The 20,032-nt window shown below is 46.2% G+C and overlaps 1 protein-coding gene across 1 annotated transcript in view; it reads left to right on the plus strand.

Moving 5' to 3' along the window:
• LOC148140617 (cytochrome P450 2K1-like) overlaps positions 1 to 18,299 on the plus strand; it is a 36,062-nt gene extending 17,763 nt beyond the window's left edge. Inside the window, exons 5-9 of the mRNA XM_087979476.1 lie at positions 1,840 to 2,013; positions 7,248 to 7,389; positions 10,814 to 11,001; positions 11,328 to 11,469; positions 18,121 to 18,299. Of these exons, the coding sequence (XP_087835602.1) occupies positions 1,840 to 2,013; positions 7,248 to 7,389; positions 10,814 to 11,001; positions 11,328 to 11,469; positions 18,121 to 18,299 (825 nt within the window). The remainder of the gene's footprint in view (positions 1 to 1,839; positions 2,014 to 7,247; positions 7,390 to 10,813; positions 11,002 to 11,327; positions 11,470 to 18,120) is intronic.
• Positions 18,300 to 20,032: the final 1,733 nt, after the last annotated feature.

Below are 20,032 nucleotides of genomic sequence, written 5' to 3' on the forward strand. Positions count from 1 at the left end.
CTGATCCCAAATCTATTGAACTCTGGAAAATAATCACCAATACATCTGCGATTTCTCGAGCCACCTCCTTCAGTACCCTGGGATGTAGACCATCAGGCTCCGGGGACTTATCAACCGTCAGACCTAACAGTCTCTCCAACACCAATTCCTGGCAAATATAAATTCCCCTAAATTCAGGTCCTTCAGCCACTGTTACCTCAGGGAGATTGCTTGTGTCTTCCCCAGTGAACACAGATCTGAAGTACCAATTCAATTTTTCTGCCATTTCTTTGTTCCCCGTAATATATTCCCCTGTTTCTGTCTTCAAAGGCCCAATTTTAGTCTTAACCATTTTTTTGCTTTTCACATACCTAAAAAAACTTTTACTATCCTCCTTTATATTATTGGCCAGTTTACCTTCGTACCTCATTTTTTCTCTGCGTATTTCCTTCTTAGTAATCCTCTGTTGTTCTTTAAAAGCTTCCCAGTCCTCCGTTTTCCCACTCATCTTTGCTATGTTATACTTTTTCTCTTTTAACTTTATATGTTTCTTAACTTCCCTCGTCAGCCACGGCCACCCATGCCTCCTCCTGGGATCTTTCTTCCTTTTTAGAATGAACTGATCCTGCATCTTTTGCATTATACACAGAAATATCCGCCATTGTTCCTCCACGGTCATCCCTGCTAAGGGATTGCACCATTGAACTTTGGCCAGCTCCTTCCTCATAGCTCCATAGTTCCCTTTATTCAACTGAAATATTGTCACTTCCGATTGTACCCTCTCCCTCTCAAATTGCAGATTGAAGCTTATTGTATTATGGTCACTACTTCCCAATGGCTCCTTCACTTCGAGGTCCCTGATCAATTCTGGTTCGTTGCACAATACCAGATCCAGAATTGCCTTCTCCCTGGTAGGCTCCAGCACCAGCTGTTCTAAGAATCCATCTCTGAGGCACTCCACAAAGTCTCTTTCTTGAGGTCCAATACCATCCTGATTCTCCCAGTCTACCTGCATGTTGAAATCCCCCATAACAACTGTAGTAACATCTTTGCCACAGGCCAATTTCAGCTCCTGATTCAACTTACATCCGATCAGACTACTGTTTGGGGGCCTGCAGATAACTCCCAAGAGGGTCTTTTTACCCTTAGAATTTCTCAGCTCTATCCATACTGACTCTACGTCCCCTGATTCTAGGGCCCCCGTGCAAGGGACTGAATATCATCCCTTACCAACATGGCCACCCCACCCCCTCTGCCCGTCAGTCTGTCCTTACGATAGCACGTGTAGCCTTGAATATTCATTTCCCAGGCCCTGTCCACTTGAAGCCATGTCTCAGTTATCCCCACAATATTGTATCTGCCAATTTCCAAAAGAGCCTCAAGTTCATCCATTTTATTTCTAATGCTTCGTGCATTCATGTATAGTATTTTTAATTTGTTACTGCCCTCACCCTTCCCATCAACTCCTATTTCACTCAACCTTACAGCATGGTCCCTTTTTGAGTTTTCTGCCTCATTGGTACAGTTGTCTTTCTTGACTTCTCTTGTTCTAACTTTCCCTTCAATTTCCTTCTTAAACTTCCAGTTTGTCCCCTCCCCCCTGCTACTTAGTTTAAATGTTGCGGTGTTGCAGTAGCAAACCTGCCTGCCAGAATGCTGGTCCCTAACCTATTAAGGTGCAAACCGTCTCTCTTGTAGAATTTATAGTTTCTCCAGAAATTCCTGCTTTTGTTTCCGATTTCCAGCAGCTCTTTGTTTTATGTCACCATAAGTTACTTGGCCAACTCATCGACTACAGACGGACAGTCACTTATCAACTCAAGGCCTGAACTTATTGGTTATGTTCTTGTTCCAATCCAGCTGTACAATTCTTATCCATCTCTGGGATTTCTGATTCCGGCTCACAGGAAGATGATTGAAACTCGAGATAAGATGATGGAAATCTTCGACAGTTTCTTCAAAGCGGCTGAAGAAACCTTGAGTGAGAACAGTATTCAGACCCTAAACGAGGCCTTAATTCTGAGGCATCAGCAGGTACAGTGACACACCTTTTCAGCAGTAAGGGGAATCTCCCCAGATTTCAGACTCCATACCAGGACTTTGTGGGTTTTGATGGAGGAAGATTCCGTGTTAAACATCTGTTAATATGTCACTCAGTGCTGCCCCTAGTTTCTGGATGGAACTACGAATGTGTAGCTTCAAGCGCTCACTGTATCTGATCATTTCTCTGATCGTAGTGCTCATGACATCATGTGGATGTTTGTGTCCAGGATGTAGCATTGGTTTCAGACATGGGATGTGAGTGACAGGGGCTGGGCCAGCATTTAATACCCAGAGGGCAATGGGGTCACCCACATTGCTGTGGGTCTGGAGTCACATGTAGGCTAGACCAGGTAAGACTGGCAGATTTCCTTTCCTAAGGGTTATCAGTGAACCAGATGGATTTTTTACAACAATCGACAGTTTGATACATGGTCACCATTAGACCAGCTGTAAACTGCAGATTTTTATTCAAGTTTCACCATGTGCCATGGTGGGTTTTGAACACATGTAGGGGCATGGGTACATTAGCCTGGCATATGGATGATGATTCCAGTGACATTACGATTACACATCCCTGAAGGATGTATGAGTTTCAATCTCGCAATTTACAACGTGAGAGAGATGTCTTCTCAGAATATTATTGGTGAGGAGCTTCTACTTATTTTACACGTTATTTTCCCTGAATAACGTCCGTCAAATTACACCTGGATGTGTTGTTGAGTGCTTTGGAGCCGTCCTCTGCTCATGTTGTCTGGGATGTCAATCTCTTTGAGACAAATGAATTTAAACCTCACATCCATTAAGACCAGCCCTTCATCTCTGCTGTGCTGCCAGAGTGGATTGAAGTCTAATGGTGAACTTAGACAGGAGAGACAACTTTCCTTCAGAGAATTGTAGGGTGTTACAGGACAGAAGGAGGTCATTTGGCCCATCGAATCGATGGCTGCTCCCAGGTGGAGCTATCCCACTCCCCTATTCTTTCCCCACCCCCATCACTCATTTCCCTTCAAGTATTTATCCACCTCTTACAAATAAGACCACAGACTGTAACACATAGGAGCAGAAATGGGCCTTTCAGCCCATCAAATCTGTTCTGTCATTCGGTGAGATCATGATAGCCTCAACTCCACTTGCCTGCCTTTACCCCGCAATCAACTCAGAGAAAGTGAGGCCTGCAGATCCCGGAGATCGGAGTCGAAGAGTGTGACACTGGGAAAGCACAGCAGGTCAGGCAGCATCCCAGGAGCAGGGTAATCGACGTTTCGAGCATGAGGGCACACATTCCTGATGAAGAGTTTATGCTCGGAACATTAACCCTCCTGCTCCTGGGATGCTGCCTGACCGGCTGTGCTTTTCCAGCACCACGTTTCTTTGACTCTTTACCCCATAACCCTTGGTTCGCTCACTGATTCAAAACCTTCCTATCTCAGTCTTTCATACGCTTAACGATCCAGCCTCAACAGCCCCCTGACCCTTCCTGTCCACTCATTATCGAGATGTTACTCTGAGTCTGTCTCCACCGCTGTCTTCAGAGTGGAAGCCCCATCACTTAATAGACGGTGCAGGTAAAACAGACATTCCTTCCTGTCAGCTCTGCGGGGTCTCTTGGAAATCACCTGAAGTCCCGAGTCCACTGACCTCCCACCCTCCCCCCAACACCAGTTTGACTTTACTCTCCCAAACAAAACCATTCATGCCTTTGAACGGTTCCATTCAGTTTCCCCTCAGCCTTCTTCATTCTGAGGGGAATAAACAAACCCCACCATGCTCGTAGCCCCCCAGCTCCCACAGTCTCTCTGCCATCCCGGCTATTGGTACAACACTCAGGAATACATTTATTCTTCATGGAATATTCTGCCCCCACCGCACGGCTCCAAGATCCTTCTCAAAGTGTAATGTCACAATGGATACAGTGCACCAGCTGAAGCTATGCCAGTTTTCCTTTCCCCTATGTAGAGGTTTAAGGTCACTTCCTCACCCTTGTACTCCCTGACAATAAAGAGCCAAAGACTTTGTCTGATTCTTTTCTAAGGGGCCTCTCGATTGGCTGTGCCAACTTCGGATATTATGCAAACCAACAGCTGCCTCCCAAAGTCTGATCCCAGGGTGAGTGGGATTTAATCAACGCCAACCTCTCTCCCCGTGCAAATGGCCAATTTTCTTCCCGGAGGGACATGAATGAACCAGATTGGCTTCAATGACAGGAGGTTTACAATTGCCATTCGATTAGCTTTTAATTCCAGATTTTCATTCAATTCAGGTTTTGCAGTCTGCCATGGCAGGACTCCCCCAGTGTATTAGTTCGGAAGAAGGACCAGGCCAGACATGAAACATTAACACTGTTTCACCCTTCACAGATGGTGCCTGACCTACTGAGTTTCTCCAGCACTTTCTGGTCTTCTCTCAGATTTACAGCATCCACAGTTATACCCCCAGAATACGAGCCTGGGGTTCTGAACCAGTAATCCCTGTGACATTCCCACAACATCACGACTTCACAATCGGGCTTTGAGAACAATCAGCCTACACTCAGCCCCTTCCGTTCTCCCATTCCCACAAACCTAAACCAACTCTTTCAAATCGCAGGGTACTGCAGTTCAACGTTTATGAGACTTAACCGAACATCCTCTAATGTACCATCCACCCCAAACTACCCCACACAGCTCATCCTTTTCAAATAAAAATTCCTTCACAGGATGTGGGCATCACAGGGGGTAGAATCATCGAATCCGGACAGTGCAGATGGAGGCCATTTGGCCCGTTGGGTCTGTGCTATCCCTCCGAACAGCATCCTACCCTTCCCTGTTACCCTGCATTTCCTGTGACCAATCCACTGAACCTGCACATCTTTGGACTGTGGGAGGGAACCGGAATTACCAGCGAAAACCCACATCGACACGGGCAGAACGTGCAAACTCCACGCAGTCACCCAAGGAACCCAGCTCCCTGGTGCTGTGGGGAGGCAGTGGTAACCATTGTACTGCCTAGTTATTGCCCCTCCCAAATTGTCCAGAGGGCAGGAAAGAGTCAACCATCTTTCAGTCGCTAAAAGCAAATTACTGCGGATGCTGGAATCTGAAACCAAAAGAGAAAATGCTGGAAAATCTTATCAGGTCTGGCAGCATCTGTAAGGAGATAAAAGAGCTGATGTTTTGAGTCAAAGCTTTGACAAAGGGTCAGTTAGACTCAAAACATCAGCTTTTTTCTCTCCTTACAGATGCTACCAGACCTGCTGAGATTTTCCAGCATTTTCTCTTTTTTGTCATCTTTCAGTGGTTCTGCCTTCGTGTATAGGCGAGACTAGGTAAGAATCCAGATGTTCCCTTCCACATCGGAACCAGGTGGGCTTTCACAGCAAGGCCAGCTCTTTATTCCAGATTTTATTGGATTAAAATTTCACCATCAGCCACAGGTGGGATTTGAACCCATGTTCACAGAACATTGACCTGGGGTTAGCTGGATTCCCAGGCCAGTGACTTTACCCCTTGCACCGCTGTCTGTCTGAGGTGATCCAGTGACTATCTATGGTGAAGGCCTGAGTGTAACACTGGCAGTGCCCACCACTTTGATTGGCTGGCAGGTTCATCATTCCCACCCTGGGCTGAAATGGGCCATAGGCCTGAGGCTTCCCAAGTTAGCTCCTGACTGCAATGGAATAGCTCCTGATGGAAAGCCACCCAGGTTTCCCATCGGTTTTCCACTCGGTATCTGTGGTCAATGTCGATTCCCATCTGCTCTGTCTCCTTCTGCATTGACTTTAGAATCAAATGGTTGACTCCATATTGTCTTTCCCTCATTCTTCATAGAAAAGTGTATCACTTCACCATTCTTTCTGGTCACTTTCGTCTGTCCATTTTACCAATCCACCTTTGACGCCCTAAAGTTTGTTAATATCTTGTTCACTGCTGAATATATTGCTGACTTCTGTCAAGTGTACAAAAGTAGTAATGAATATAGCCTGCATACCCAAGTCTTACTCCTCAATATATTACCTTTCATGTCATTGAGATGTCCCAAAGCATTCTACAGAGAAGGATTGATTTTTAAAATGTGACGTTTGTTGTAACACAGGGGAATGAGTTAATGAATTTGTGTACAGCAAGGCCCCACACTAATAACAGTGATAATGACCAGATCACTCTTTTGGTAGAAGTGTAAACATTGGCTAAGATACCAATGAAGAGCTTCTCTGTCCTTGTTAAATTAATAACATAATGTTTTACATGTACCCAGAGTCTTGGAGATGTACAGCATCGAAACAGATCCTTCGCTCCAACTCATCCATGCTGATCAGATATCCTGAATTAATCAACTCCCATTTGCCAGCACTTGGCCCATATCCCCCTAAACCCTTCCTATTCATATGCCCATCCAGATGTCTTTTAAATGCTGTAATTGTACCAGCCTCCACCACTTCCTCTGGCAGCTCATTCCACACACGCACCACTCTCAGTGCGAAGAAGTTGCCCCTTCGGTCCCTTTTAAATCTTTCCCCTCTCTCCTTAAACCTGTGCCCTCTACTTTTGGACTCCTCACGCTTGGAAAAGGACCTTGGCTTTTCACCATATCCATGCCCCTCATGATGTTATAAACCTCGATGAGTTCACCACTCAACCTCCGACGCCCCAGAGAAAACAGCCCCAGCCCATTCAGCCTCTCCCTGTAGCTGAAACCCTCCACCCTGGCAACATCCTTGTAAATCTTTTCTGAATCCTTTCAGGTTTCACCACATCCTTCCCTGAGCAGGGAGACCAGGATTACACCTGTGTTTAATCAGTTAAATAGTTCATCTGAAAGGCAGCACCTCTGATAGTGCAGCACCCTCTCAGAACTGAGCTGAAATTTCAGCTGAGGATGTGCACTCAGATTTGTGAAGTGTGGCCTGAAGTCATGAAATCCTGACTCTGAGCAAGACAGCCACTGCCCCCAATGACACAGACCCGTCCAGCAATATACACACTCAAATATTTCCCCCAAGAACGTGGTACCTTCTCCTTTATTCTGCCGTCGTTGTGGGTATGTTCGCCCCGAGCTGGGAAGTTGATTTGCTGACGTTCCGTTCCCTGTCTCGGTGACACCTTCAGTGCCTTGGAGCCTCCTGGGAAGTGCTGCTGGACTGTGTCGTCTGGAATGTATTTGGTTCAGGTTCCTGCTGCGTCCGGTTGCACTAAGATATTTCTGTCAAGAATGTGGCAGCTTCTTCTTGATTCTATTTTGTCTTGAAGGAATCAAAAGGCCAAGCCTTGGAAATTCAGAAGAAGGACATGCTGATTACAATCATTGACCTGTTTGGTGCCGGCACAGAAACCACTTCCACCACCGTGTGCTGGGGACTCCTTCTCATGATGAAATATCCGGATATCCAGAGTAAGGGAACGACTAACTTTGTGTTTGTCAGTTGTTGTTGGTGTCCAAACTGTTACTTGATCATATGGATAGGACTATCGAGGTCAGTAGTGAACTAGGCCCATGGTCAGTGTGAAATTGGTCAATTTAATCAGTAACACCTCAACTGGTTGGTCTCAGGAAGAGCTGATGGTGAGTGAGTCAGCAAGTGGAGTCTTTCTCCCCCAGGCATGACGTGCACTGCAGATTCAGAGATTATACCCAGTGTGACACTCATAACAACGTGAAATCAATGTCAAAACTGCCATAAAGCTCATGCTATGGATGTCTCGCCTAAGCCTCCCCCCAAATTCTGGAATCTTCTGTGTGAAAGCCTAATATACTACTCTGTTTATTCTGTTCGCTCATAACCTCTCCAAAGGTAAACAAAACTCTCCAGGAGGTCTCGCTCTTTCTCTAATACTCTACTTTAAGAAAACTCACCACAGTGACAGAAATACTTACGAGTTAATCATTAAACCCCTTCAGACGCAAGGAAAATCCAAATGCCACTGGTTCAAAATTCAAAAATCCAAATAGACTGTATCACACACCTTACTTCACGCACAGATGATTGGAGTTAAGAGTCATGGAGCTCTACAGCACAATAAAAGGTCCTTTGGGTCTGTGCTGGTTAGAATCAGCAACCAAATTATTCTAATCTCAATTACCAGAGCCATGTTTACCTGACATTATGAGATGTTGCTTTAAGAAGGATTTGTCCTTTTGAAAGCAAGTGTTGCAAACTAGAAGCCCAGCGGTCTGCTCTGAGCCCAGCGAGCTTTGTTTTTTTTAAATGTTGGAACAATAGAAGCAGCCGGAAGGGGTGGTGTCAAGCTCCCACAGAACCAGGATTTTAGTTTAACTTTCAGTCGTGTTGGGGTTTGGAAGCTGCTACACATCTCTCCCTGTTAAAGCAAAATGCTTGAGTTCTCTCTCAGAGTTATCACTGGATGGACTGGACTAGAGAATTGCGCATGAGACAATCTGTTTCACTGAATTTGCCTTTGCCAAGTGTGTGTTTATGGGATGTTACTATCTTGGAACAGCTAATCAGTAGTAGTGAGCATATATATTATCTCATTAAGCAATTCAATAGAGTCACAGTTAAATTAATTTTTAGAATTTATTATTTGTCTGTATTTGAATAGGGTTTTAAGAATAAAGATTAGATTCCCCACAGTGTGGAAACAGGCCCTTTGGTCCAACCAGTACACCAACCCTCCAAAGAGTAACCCACCCAGACCCATTTCCCTCTGACTAATGCACTGAACACTATGGACAATTTAGCATGGCCAATTCACCTGATATGTACATCTTTGGACTATGGGAGGAAACCTATGCAGACGCAGGGAGAATGCACAAACGCCACACAGACAGTCACCCAAGGCAGTAATTGAACCTGGGACCCTGGTGCTGTGAGGTAGCAGTGCTAACCACTGAGCCACCATACTGCCCTAAACTGCGTTTGCTTTCAAGCCTGGTAGTTTGACGCATCAAATTGTATCCGGAACACACTTGCCTTTAAAAATAAGAAAATGTTGGGGGTTTAGGCTATCTTCTTATATATTTTGAGCGGGTTTGGTGTGGTCTGTAACACTGGGGATCGCATGTGCACTTCTTAAATATTCTGAGGGTTTCTACAGAAATATCAGGAACCCAACACGAACTGGCTGAGTTCTTTCAGCCAGATTCACATGGACTGATGGTGATAAGGGTTGGCGGAGATGAGAATGGCCAATGATACCAATAAACATGTTTCAGAAGCAAGGGCAAGGCAACCTTTCAGAAAATGTCAAAACGATTTCCTTCATCTCGACCTCAATGTAACTGGTTGTAGACAAGCGTGCTGCACGAGAGAACAAAGCAGTGGCAGGCCTCCTGGACATCACCAAGGTCTCTCATTGTAATTCAGAGCAGAACGATCTCTCTCACATTCAACTTGGCAAGGTATTTCCTGCAATACAATGCAGACTGTCGGTACAGTACCTTAAGCCATTGGTTGATTTAGGTCACTTTACACAGGCAGTCCCTTGGAATGGCTTGTTGTCAATCCAGTTCAATAGCTCAGCAATCAGTCTCATGTGTGACCTATTGACTTGGCCGCACATGGGTCAGGGCTCAGAGAGTTTAGTTCTTTGTACAATCTCTTTGATACTTGAACTTCACCTCCATGTGTTCCCGATGAACTCTCTCGAATTGTTCTGGGAACAACAAATGCTGGGGATCACAGCGGGTCAGACAGCATCCATGGAGAGAGAGAGGAAGCTAATGTTTCGAGTCGAGAGCTGCCCAACCTAGCTCTGACAAAGAGTCATCTGGACTTGAAAAGTCAGCTTCCTCTTTCTCCACGGCTGCTGTCTGACCCGCTGTGATTCCCAGCGTTTGTTGTTTTCAGTCCAGACTCCAGCCTCTGCAGGAATTTGCTCCTCTCTTGAATCGTTTGTTTGCTTCCTGAACACACTGTCTCCTCGTTACTTGGTCACAGTCCAGGGGCCTGAAACCTTTGACCCCTTCTGGGCTGCTTTTGAGGAAACCCCGAAAGCGTTTCCACCCGGGGTCCTCCTGTCTTGGGTGAGTTCTGAGCCGAGCAGGTATTTTCATAGACATTTAGGCTCAGTAAATATCCACTTGCAATGGAATTCTTCTCAATGGTAATAAATATCTGTCACTCCAAAATTGCCATGGAATTATTTTAGAAGTGTTGTCCAATTGTCTTCACAAGTAAATGGATGAGTGCAACTCTGACAGCACTCGAGAAGCTTCACACCACCCAGGGACAAAGCAGCCCGCTTGATTGGCCCCACATCCACAAGCATCAACTCCATCCACCACCGGCACTCAGTAGCAGTACTGTGTACCATCGATTAGATGCACTGCAGCAATTCACCACAAATCTGTAATCAGCCTTCCAAGTCCATCTAAAAGGACAGGGGCAGCAGATACATGGCAACACCATCACTTGCAAGTTCCCCTCCAAGCCACTCGCCATCCTGACTGGGAAATATATCCCCGTTCCTTCAGCGTCACTGGGTCAAATTCCTGGAACTCCATCTCTAGCAGCATTGCAGGTCTCACTCCAACAGGTGGACTGCAGCGGTTCAAGAAGGCAGCTCACCTTCTCGAGGGGCAACTAGGGACGGGCAACAAATGCTGGCCGAGCCAGCAACGTGCCCATCCCATGAGTGAAAAATAAAATGATAACATTGACCTTGAAGGTTAGCACACAGTGACCCAAATACAACCAATCACTTGTTGTATGTATTTGGCTTTTGTGTTTATTGAAGTTGATGAATATCCAATGGGGAACATAAGACACATTGATCGCGCCTAATTTCTGTCACTGATGAATTTCTATCCTGTTGTTTGACGGCAGTTTCCCCAATCCAAGCTTTCTCTATTTCAGGGAAAGTTCAGGAAGAAATCGATCAGGTGATAGGAGCCGGACGTGCCCCTGTAACCGAAGACCGAAAGCGAATGCCTTACACTGAGGCTGTGATTCATGAAATCCAGAGATTTGCCAACATCGTCCCCATGAACCTTCCTCATTCAACAACCGAGGACACACACGTGAAAGGACATTTCATTCCAAAGGTAGTTCTGAACGATATAAACCAGGCTCGGGTTTCACAATCTGTGTCTGCGAGAAATTGGAAGGACCTTCAAACTAAAATAAAAAGTGACAGAGAAAGAAAACAAAAAAATATTAAATGGGACTGATTTGGAAATTAGTGAATCGGGGGGTGGCAATTTTCATAGTGGGGGAATCCCAATGACATTTAAAATAAGTATGGGCCCCGCCTTGACCACTGGAAACTAACAGGATCAGGTACAACACTGGGTTCACACACCCCACTTCATTCACTCTCCATTGAAGTCAGGCTCAGAAACGCATTCCAAATTATTGTTCTTGTTTGCAGGGAACGTACGTGATTATTGTCCTGACCTCGGTGCTGCATGACAAAACTCAATGGAAAACTCCAAAGGAGTTTAACCCGGCTCACTTCCTGGATGCTGATGGGAATTTTGTGAAGAGAGACGCCTTCATGCCTTTCTCTGCAGGTAACTGGACGAGAGGGACATGTATTCCTGTTGTTAAATATTTCCATTTCTGAAGTGAGATGAGGAACTGTTGAGAACAATCTTTATTTTGAACAGGCAGGAACTCCACAATGTCACAATTAGACATGCTTTAGCATTTAGCGCGGGTGTAAACTGTACAGGGTGAACGTGGTCTTGTATCTTGCTGCTACTGTTGCTGGTCCCATCTGGGACATTCCAGTTCCTGTTGGGACCATGAGAGATATCTTGGATTGATTCACTACCACCAATCCTTCTGATTGGTATCCATCTGCGTTACTGACATCCAATGGGGAAGGAGACTGACACAACGTCTTGAGCAGAAGGTAGCCTTAGTTTCGATGTACAATAACTAGGTTTATTACATCTTACTGAATGACTAGTTGCATCATATCTGAGATACTACGATTTCCTCTTGTGAGATATCGGGTCCAATCTAAGAATACAGCAACTGCAGGGGGGTCAACGTGACTGAATGTACAAACGCTGACACTTTATAACTCGATGGGAGGAGCGTATCCCATGATGTCAATTAACCCTTTCAGGTCTGAACTGCTTTATACTCCAGGACACAAGACGCAGTAGATGCAAAGAGGCTGTTTGACAGCATAGGAGAGTCCTGGACCAGAGGGCAGAATCTGGAATAACGGGGAGCCCATTTAGCAAAGAGATGATGAGGAATTTTGTTGCTGGTAAGAGGGTGGTGAGTCTCTGGAGTTTTTCATAGCAGAGGGTGGCAGAGGTTGGGTCATTAAGTCTATTCAAGGCTGAGATAGATTTTTATTCAGTGAGGGAATTAAAGCTCGTGGTGAAAAGGCAGCAGAGTGGGTTATCAGACCAGCCGTCAGAGCAGACTCAATGGGCTGAATGGCCTATGTTTGTACTCTCATGATGTCATGGTCTATCCATTGGAGAAAACATTAAAAAAATGTTCTGCAGAGTGTTGCCTTAGAAGCACTTTCAGTCAAATAACAGGACAATAATTAATCACATCTTCATCCAAAAACTGGTCTGGGGCCAACACCACAACAGTTAGCACGTGGCTCCTTCCTGGATCAGTTATGGCTGGTTGAAGACTGTGTTTCTGGAGGCAGGTGCTCTTTCAATTCACAAACTTCGATGGGTTTTAGAGAAAGACAGAGCGGACAAGGACAGCTGCCTTTGTGGTTCTCTCCCTCTCTCCCGCTCTCTCTCTCCCTCTCTCTCTCTCTCCCTCTCTCTCCCTCGCTCTCCCTCTCTCCCTCTCCCTCTCTCTCTCTCACTCTCTCTCCGTCTCTCTCTCTCTCTCTCTCTCCCTCTCTCTCTCTCTCTCTCTCTCTCCCTCTCTCCCTCTCTCTCCCTCTCTCTCTCCCTCCGTTTCTCTCCCTCTCCCTCCCTCTCCCTCTCTCCCTCCCTCTCCCTCTCTCCCTCCCTCTCCCTCTCTCCCTCCCTCTCTCCCTCTCCCTCTCTCTCCCTCTCTCTCTCCCTCTCTCTCCCCCTCTCTATCTCCCTCCCTCCCTCTCTCTCCCCCTCTCTCCCTCTCTCTCCCTCTCTCTCTCTCTCTCTCCCCCTCTCTATCTCCCTCCCTCCCTCTCTCTCCCCCTCTCTCTCTCTCCCTCTCTCTCTCTCCCTCTCTCTCTCTCCCTCTCTCCCTCCCTCTCCCTCTCCCTCTCCCTCTCCCTCGCTCTCCCTCTCTCCCTCTCCCTCTCTCTCTCTCTCCCTCTCTATCTCCCTCCCTCCCTCTCTCTCCCCCCCTCTCTCTCTCTCTCTCTCTCCCTGTCTCTCTCCCTCTGACCATCTGTGTTGAAAACCCATGGATTTTACTGATCACTGTATGTTGTACATATATTTGACCCATATGCGGAAACTGGGTTATGAGGCCTCTCTCTGAAAGTGCGGTGAGCCCAATGACTCCAATCGAGCAGGTTGTGTCCTGTGTAATTTTCTTGCTGTCGTAGCCAATGCCCTTTGTTCTTGGCCAGCCTTTGAGGTTATGAATTCCTGCTTCAGATCGCACATCTTCAAAAAGATACCAATGAGGCATCACCGACAAACGAACTTTCTCAGGGGTTATCATCCCTGTGACTAGGTCAGGCAGCTTCTAAGGTGTATATCTGTGTGACAGAGGAGACCATGACCGGGCTCCACGTCTTTGACCACCATAGAACCATTCATGTAAGGCTGGCATTGGTCGCCAGGGGCACTACTGTATGGCTAAGGTGCACGTTGGTAGCTGATGATGGTGGTGCCCACCACCCCCTCCAGTGCAGAGCTGGCTGTACCCCTGAATTACAGAAACCCTCAAACGAAGCATTTGAAGGAAGGGAGGAGCCCGTAGAGCTTTGGAGGTTGGAAGTGGGACAGACAGAGAGCCCCCGAGGTGCAGTGACAGAGGGCATTGTGGTCTGAACAAACTCACTCTTGACATCGCGGGAACCAAGAGCCCCCCCACAGGGAGCTCCCTCCTCCCTGATGCAGTCCTGTCATGTGCTTCCACAGCTACTAGGAACAAACTGGGCACTGCACCGGGACATAGGAGGCCATTCAAGTGGGGAGAGCAAAGGAGAAAGATGGTAGAGATACAGATGGCATCCTTGGAGAGCAGGATCGAGAGTCATGCATTGTTTGTTACCAGCCCAGTGCCATGGTAAAGGACATCTCAAATCAGTTTGAGAGGATATTGGAGTGGGAGAGGGAGGATCCAATAGCTGTGGTCCATGTTAGCACCAGTAACATAGGCAAGAAGTCCTGTTTGGATATATCAGGAATTTGGAACACAGTTAAAGAAAAGAGACCTCGAGGGTTATAATTTCTGGATTATGCCCCGAGCCCAAATTGAGATGGATGTTAAAAACATTCGGGAAGAAAACGCAAGGTGAAAGGAGTGGTATGGGGTAAAAGGGGTTCCATCTTGTGGGGCACTGGCATCAGTATTGGGACAGGAAGGAACTGCACTGTTGGGACAGACTCCACCTGAACCAGGATAAGACCAGGATCCCAGTGGAAAGGCTAAATAGAGTGGTCACAAGAATGTTCAACTAGCTAAAGGTGGAGAAGGGCTCATCAGAGGTTATTAAAGTTTCCTGAACAAGTATAGGACAGAGGGTATGGAAAGGGGTTGGGAATCGAACTTCAGGCACAGCAGGTAAGTGGACAACTGTCAGAAGGGGGATGGTCCACCCAGGACTGAAGGTGTTGCAGTTAAATGTGTGCAGTTACAAAACAAGGTAAATGAGCTAGTGGCACAGATTGAACTTGGTGGGTTTTTTTTTAGATTACTTACAGTGTAGAAACAGGCCCTTCGGCCCAACAAGTCCACACTGACCCTCCGAACAGCAACCCAGCCAAACCCATTCCCCTACATTTACCTCTTCAGCTAACACTACAGGCAATTTGGCATGGCCAATTCACCTAACCTGCACATCTTTGGATTGTGGGAGGAAACCAAACACAGACATGGGGAGAATGTGCAAACTCCACATGGATAGTTACCTAAGGCAGGAATTGAACCTGGGTCTCTGGCGCTGTGAGGCGGCAGTGCTAACCACTGTGCCACCATATGATGTTGCCAGTGCCACAGAGATGTAACTGTGAGGGGATCAGGTCTGGGAGCTACATCTCCAAGGAGACATGTTCTATTGAATGGACAGACAGATTGGCAGAGGGGTAAAAACGAGGTCAGGCTCTCTGCCTTTATTCCTGATGAAGGGCTTTTGCCCGAAACATCGATTTTGCTGCTCCTTGGATGCTGCCTGAACTGCTGTGCTCTTCCAGCACCACTAATCCAGATTGGTGGAGGGGGTTGGGTTGCCTTCTCAGTAAGAAATTAAGTTACAACGAAGCACAGAATCTGTGTGGGTAGAATCAAGGAACGGCAAAGGCTAAAAGACCCTGATGGGTGTTATGTACAAGCCTCTGAGCAAGAGTCAGGATGTGAGGAAGAAAATAAATCAGGAGACTGAAACGGCAAGTCAGAAAGATACATTGCAATGATCATCAGGGTCTTAAAGATGCTGGGAAATCAGTTCACTTGAAGCCTTGGCTGAAGTTGGATGCATAAAGCAGTTGCTCCCCAGAAAGGAGGTACTAATTTTAAGAAAAAGGTTTCCTCAGTTTATAAGGAGTTTAGTTTAAAAGTTCCAGACTGGATTTGCTTAATTAAAACCCTGAAAAGGTCATTTGAAGCTGAGAAAGTCTATGCTCAGTTGTATGCCGGCTCCAGGAAGAAGCTGATAGATTCTCGAGACTGGGAATTAAATGCATCAATGTTAACTTAAGCTCTATAGACAGGGCAGGGAATTGTCTCAGATGGGAGTACTGTCGAGGCACGTTAGTGGAATAAATGGGATTGATTTTTACAAAACCTTTACATTTTTGCTGGATGTAAATTGTTTGGTTAATTCTCTATGATCTTAATTGTCTGAAGGAGAGACATTAGGAAGCACATCCACACACAAAGGGTGGGAGATGGTCGGAACTCTCTTCCACAAACTGCAGTTGATGCTGGATCAGTTTTTAGTTTTAAATCTGAGATAGATACATTTTTGTTAAGCAAAGATTTGAAGGGGTGTGGGCCTAAGGGATATGGAGTTAGACAATAGATCAGCCATTAAATGGTGGAACAGACTGGTTGGGCTGAATGGCACACTGCTGTCCCTGTGATTTCAGCCTGAGATTTCACTGAGAGTCTTGGAGTCATACAGCATGGAAAAAGACCCTCAGTGTCCAAGTTAGTGAGACATGATTCCCCATGCACAAAGCCATGTTGACTATCCCTAATCAATCCTTGCCTTTCCAAATGCATATAAATCCTATTCCTCAAAATCCCCTCCAACAACTTACCCACCACTGACATCAGGCTCACCCTGTCTGTAATTCACTTTTTCTTACAGCCTTTCTTATACAATGACACCACATTAGCCAACTTCCAGTTTTCCCGCTTCCCACCCGTGGTTATCAATGATACAAATATCTCAGCAAGTGGCTGAGCAATCTCTTCCCAAGCTTTCCTCAAAGTTCTGGGAAACATCTGCTCAGTTCCCGGGGATTTATTTCCCCTTGTGTGTTTTAAGACCTCCAGCACCTCCTCTTCTGTAATATGAACTCTTTTCAAGCCTTCATTACTTATTCCCCCGAGTTCCCCCACTTCTATGTTGTTTTCCACAGTAAATACTGACACAAAGTCTCCATTTAATACCTCACCCATCTCCTATGGTTCTATACATAGGCGGCTTTGCTGATCTTTAAGGGGGCCCTATTCTCTCCCCAGTTACTCCTTTGCACTTAATGTACTTATCGAGCCTTTATGCATTCTCTTTAACTCAATTTGCCAAAGCTATCTCAAGTCCCCTTTTTGCCCTCCCGATTTCCCTCTTAAGTATACTCCTACTGCCTTTATACTGTGCTGGGGATTCACTCGATCCCAACTGGCTCTACCTGATAATATGCCTCTTTCTTTGTCTTGAGCAAAGCCTCAATTTCTCTGGTCATCCAGCATTCTGTACACCTACCAGCCTTGCCCTTCATGCTAACAGGAACATACTGTCTCTGAACTCTCGTTCTTAAAGGCCTCCCACTATCCAACTATCCCTTTACCTGTGAATAACCTGTGAAAGTTCCTGTCTAATACTGTCAAACTCAGCCTTACTCCAGTTCAGAACTCTAACTTTTTGATCAGTTCTATCCTTTTCCATAACTGTTTTAACACTAATAGAAATTCCGATCACACAGCCCAAAGTGCTCCCACGCCTCAGTCACTTTCCCTGTCTTCTTTCCTAACGGAATAATACCATGAGCTGGGATCATAATAGTTTGTGTGGGAGAGCAGAGTGTAGGTAGAGGATCAGCAAGGATCTTACTGAATGGGAAAAGGGGTTTGAGTGACCGAATGGACTCCACCTGTTTATGAACGAACCCTGTGTGTGTGAGAGTGTGTGTGTGTGTCTGTGTGTGTGAGTGTCTGTGTGTGTGTCCGCCTGTGTGTGTCTGTGTGTGTGTGTGTGTCTGTGTGTGTGTGAGTGTGTCTGTGTGGGTGTGTGTCTGTGTGTCTGTGTGTATGTGTGTGTGTGTGTCTGTGTGGGTGTTTGTGAGTGTGTGTGTGTGTGTGTCTGTCTGCCTGTGTGAGTGTTTGTGTGTGTGTCTGTGTGTGTGTTTGTGGGTGAATGTGTGTGTGTGTCTGTCTGTGTGTGTGTGTGCCTGTGTGTGTCTGTCTGCCTGTGTGAGTGTTTGTGTGTGTGTCTGTGTGTGTGTTTGTGGGTGAGTGTGTGTGTGTGTGTCTGTGTGTGTGTGTTTTTGTGTGTGTGTGTCTGTGTGTGTATGTGTGTGTGTATGTGTGTGTGTGTCTCTGTGTGTGTCTGTGTGTGTGAGTTTGTGTGTGTGTGTGTCTGTGTGTGTTTGTGAGTGTGTGTCTGCCTGTGTGTGTGTCTGTGTGTGTGTGTCTGTGTGTGTGTGTCTGTGTGTGTGTGTCTGTGTGTGTCTGTGTGGGTGTGTCTGTGTGTGTGTGTCTGTGTGTGTGTGTCTGTGTGTGTGTCTGTGTGTGTGTCTGTGTGTGTGTCTGTCTGTCTGTGTCTGTCTGTCTGTGTGTGTGTCTGTGTGTGTGTGTCTGTGTGTGTCTGTGTGTGGTTGAGGTACTGACCGTCCCCTGTTCTTTTTCAGGTCGGAGGGTGTGTCCTGGTGAGGCACTGGCTAAAGTGGAGCTTTTCCTGTTCTTCACCACCCTGCTGCAGAAGTTCCACTTCCAGGCCCCACCAGGGGTGACCGACCTGGACACCAGCCCGAGATTCGGCTTAGTGTCCAACCCGAAACCCCACCGGGTTTGTGCTGTGTCTCGCTGAAGGGACCCAGCGACAGGCCCAGTCGGTCTTTCACTGCTGGGTTTCTAAAGGTGGGATTCGATTATCCTATCTCTCCGCTGGCTGTGACACAATCGTTTACTGTTTGCACAAACCGTAATTCCATCAGCTTGTCTCCGAAACACTCTCCCGTGAATGATAACAATTCCAAGGAACATTTTCTCCAGTTATAGAAAGAAGCTGGAATCCCATCGAGAGGCGTGAGTCCACTGACCACTCAATCAATCCAACTCGTTCATTTTGAGAAAACTTTATACACGGAGCATTGACTTCATCGGGTTATCGAAATGCTTTCAAATGGATACATTACAACTACCGAATGGTTAAGCCTTGTTCTCCAACAATAACCAGCATGTTTCACTGATTCTGAATTATGGAGACCACCTTACGTTAGTCAGACTTCTACCCAATCACATACAAATCGTCAGGGAGCTGAAAACTCTGTCAGATTAATCTAACTATGTAATAAAGTTAATCATGGATGTGATGATTAAATATCTAATACATGTGTTCAATATCCAATTAGTGCAATGTCATTATTGGAAAATGGAACTCAAAGTTGGTGGCGTGACAGTACAGTCAGACAGCTCCTGGATATATAATCATCACCGTTTGGTGCTGCCTCATTGCTGACTACGTTATTGATCAAATAGTGAATCGCATCATGTTGCAGCTGAACAGCACATTGGGAAGGCTGCTTTTGGAATACTGCGTTCAGTTCTGATCCTCCTGCTGTTAGGAAGGATGTTGTGGAATGGTTCAGAAAAAATTAACAAGGCTGTTGCCACGGTTGGAGAGTTTGAGCAACAGACGCTGAATAGGCTGGAGCTGTTTTCTTCCGAGTGTCAGAGGCTGAGGGGGTGACCTTATGGAGGTTATAAAATCACGAGAGGCATGGATAAGGTGAGGAGACAATGTCTCTTCCCAGGATAGGGGAGTCCAAAACAAGAGAGCATAGGTTTAAGGTGAGAGGGGAAAGACTCGAGGGATCTAAAGACAATAGACAATAGACAATAGGTGCAGGAGTAGGCCATTCAGCCCTTCGAGCCTGCACCGCCATTCAATATAATCATGGCTGATCATTCCTAATCAGTATCCTGTTCCTGCCTTATCTCCATAACCCTTGATTCCACTAACTTTGAGAGCTCTATCCAACTCTTTCTTAAATGAATCCAGAGAGTGGGCCTCCACTGCCCTCTGGGGCAGAGCATCCCACACAGCCACCACTCTCTGGGTGAAGAAGTTTCTCCTGAGCTCTGTCCTAAATGGTCTACCCCGTATTTTTAAGCTGTGTCCTCTGGTTCGGCATTCACCCATCAGTGGAAATATGTTTCCTACTGCCAGAGTGTCCAATCCTTTCATAATCTTATACGTCTCAAACAGATCCCCACTCAATCTTCGAAACTCAAGGGTATACAAGCCCAGTCGCTTCAGTCTTGCCATTCCAGGAATTGACCTCGTGAACCTACACTGCACTCCCTCAATAGCCAGAATGTCTTTTCTCAAATTTGGAGACCAGAACTGCACACAGTACTCCAGGTGTGGTCTCACCAGGGGGCCCTGTACAGCTGCAGAAGCACCTCTTTGCTTCTATACTCAATCCCTCTTGTTATGATAGCCAGCATGCTATTAGCCTTCTTCACTACCTGCTGTACCTGCATGCTTGCCTTCATTGACTGGTGTACAAGAACACCCAGATCTCTCTGTACTGCCCC

Source organism: Chiloscyllium plagiosum, unplaced genomic scaffold (assembly GCF_037043375.1).
Source record: "Chiloscyllium plagiosum isolate Xiang-an unplaced genomic scaffold, Cpla_swu_hap1 HiC_scaffold_35, whole genome shotgun sequence".
In the NCBI taxonomy this organism is placed as follows: Eukaryota; Metazoa; Chordata; class Chondrichthyes; order Orectolobiformes; family Hemiscylliidae; genus Chiloscyllium; species Chiloscyllium plagiosum.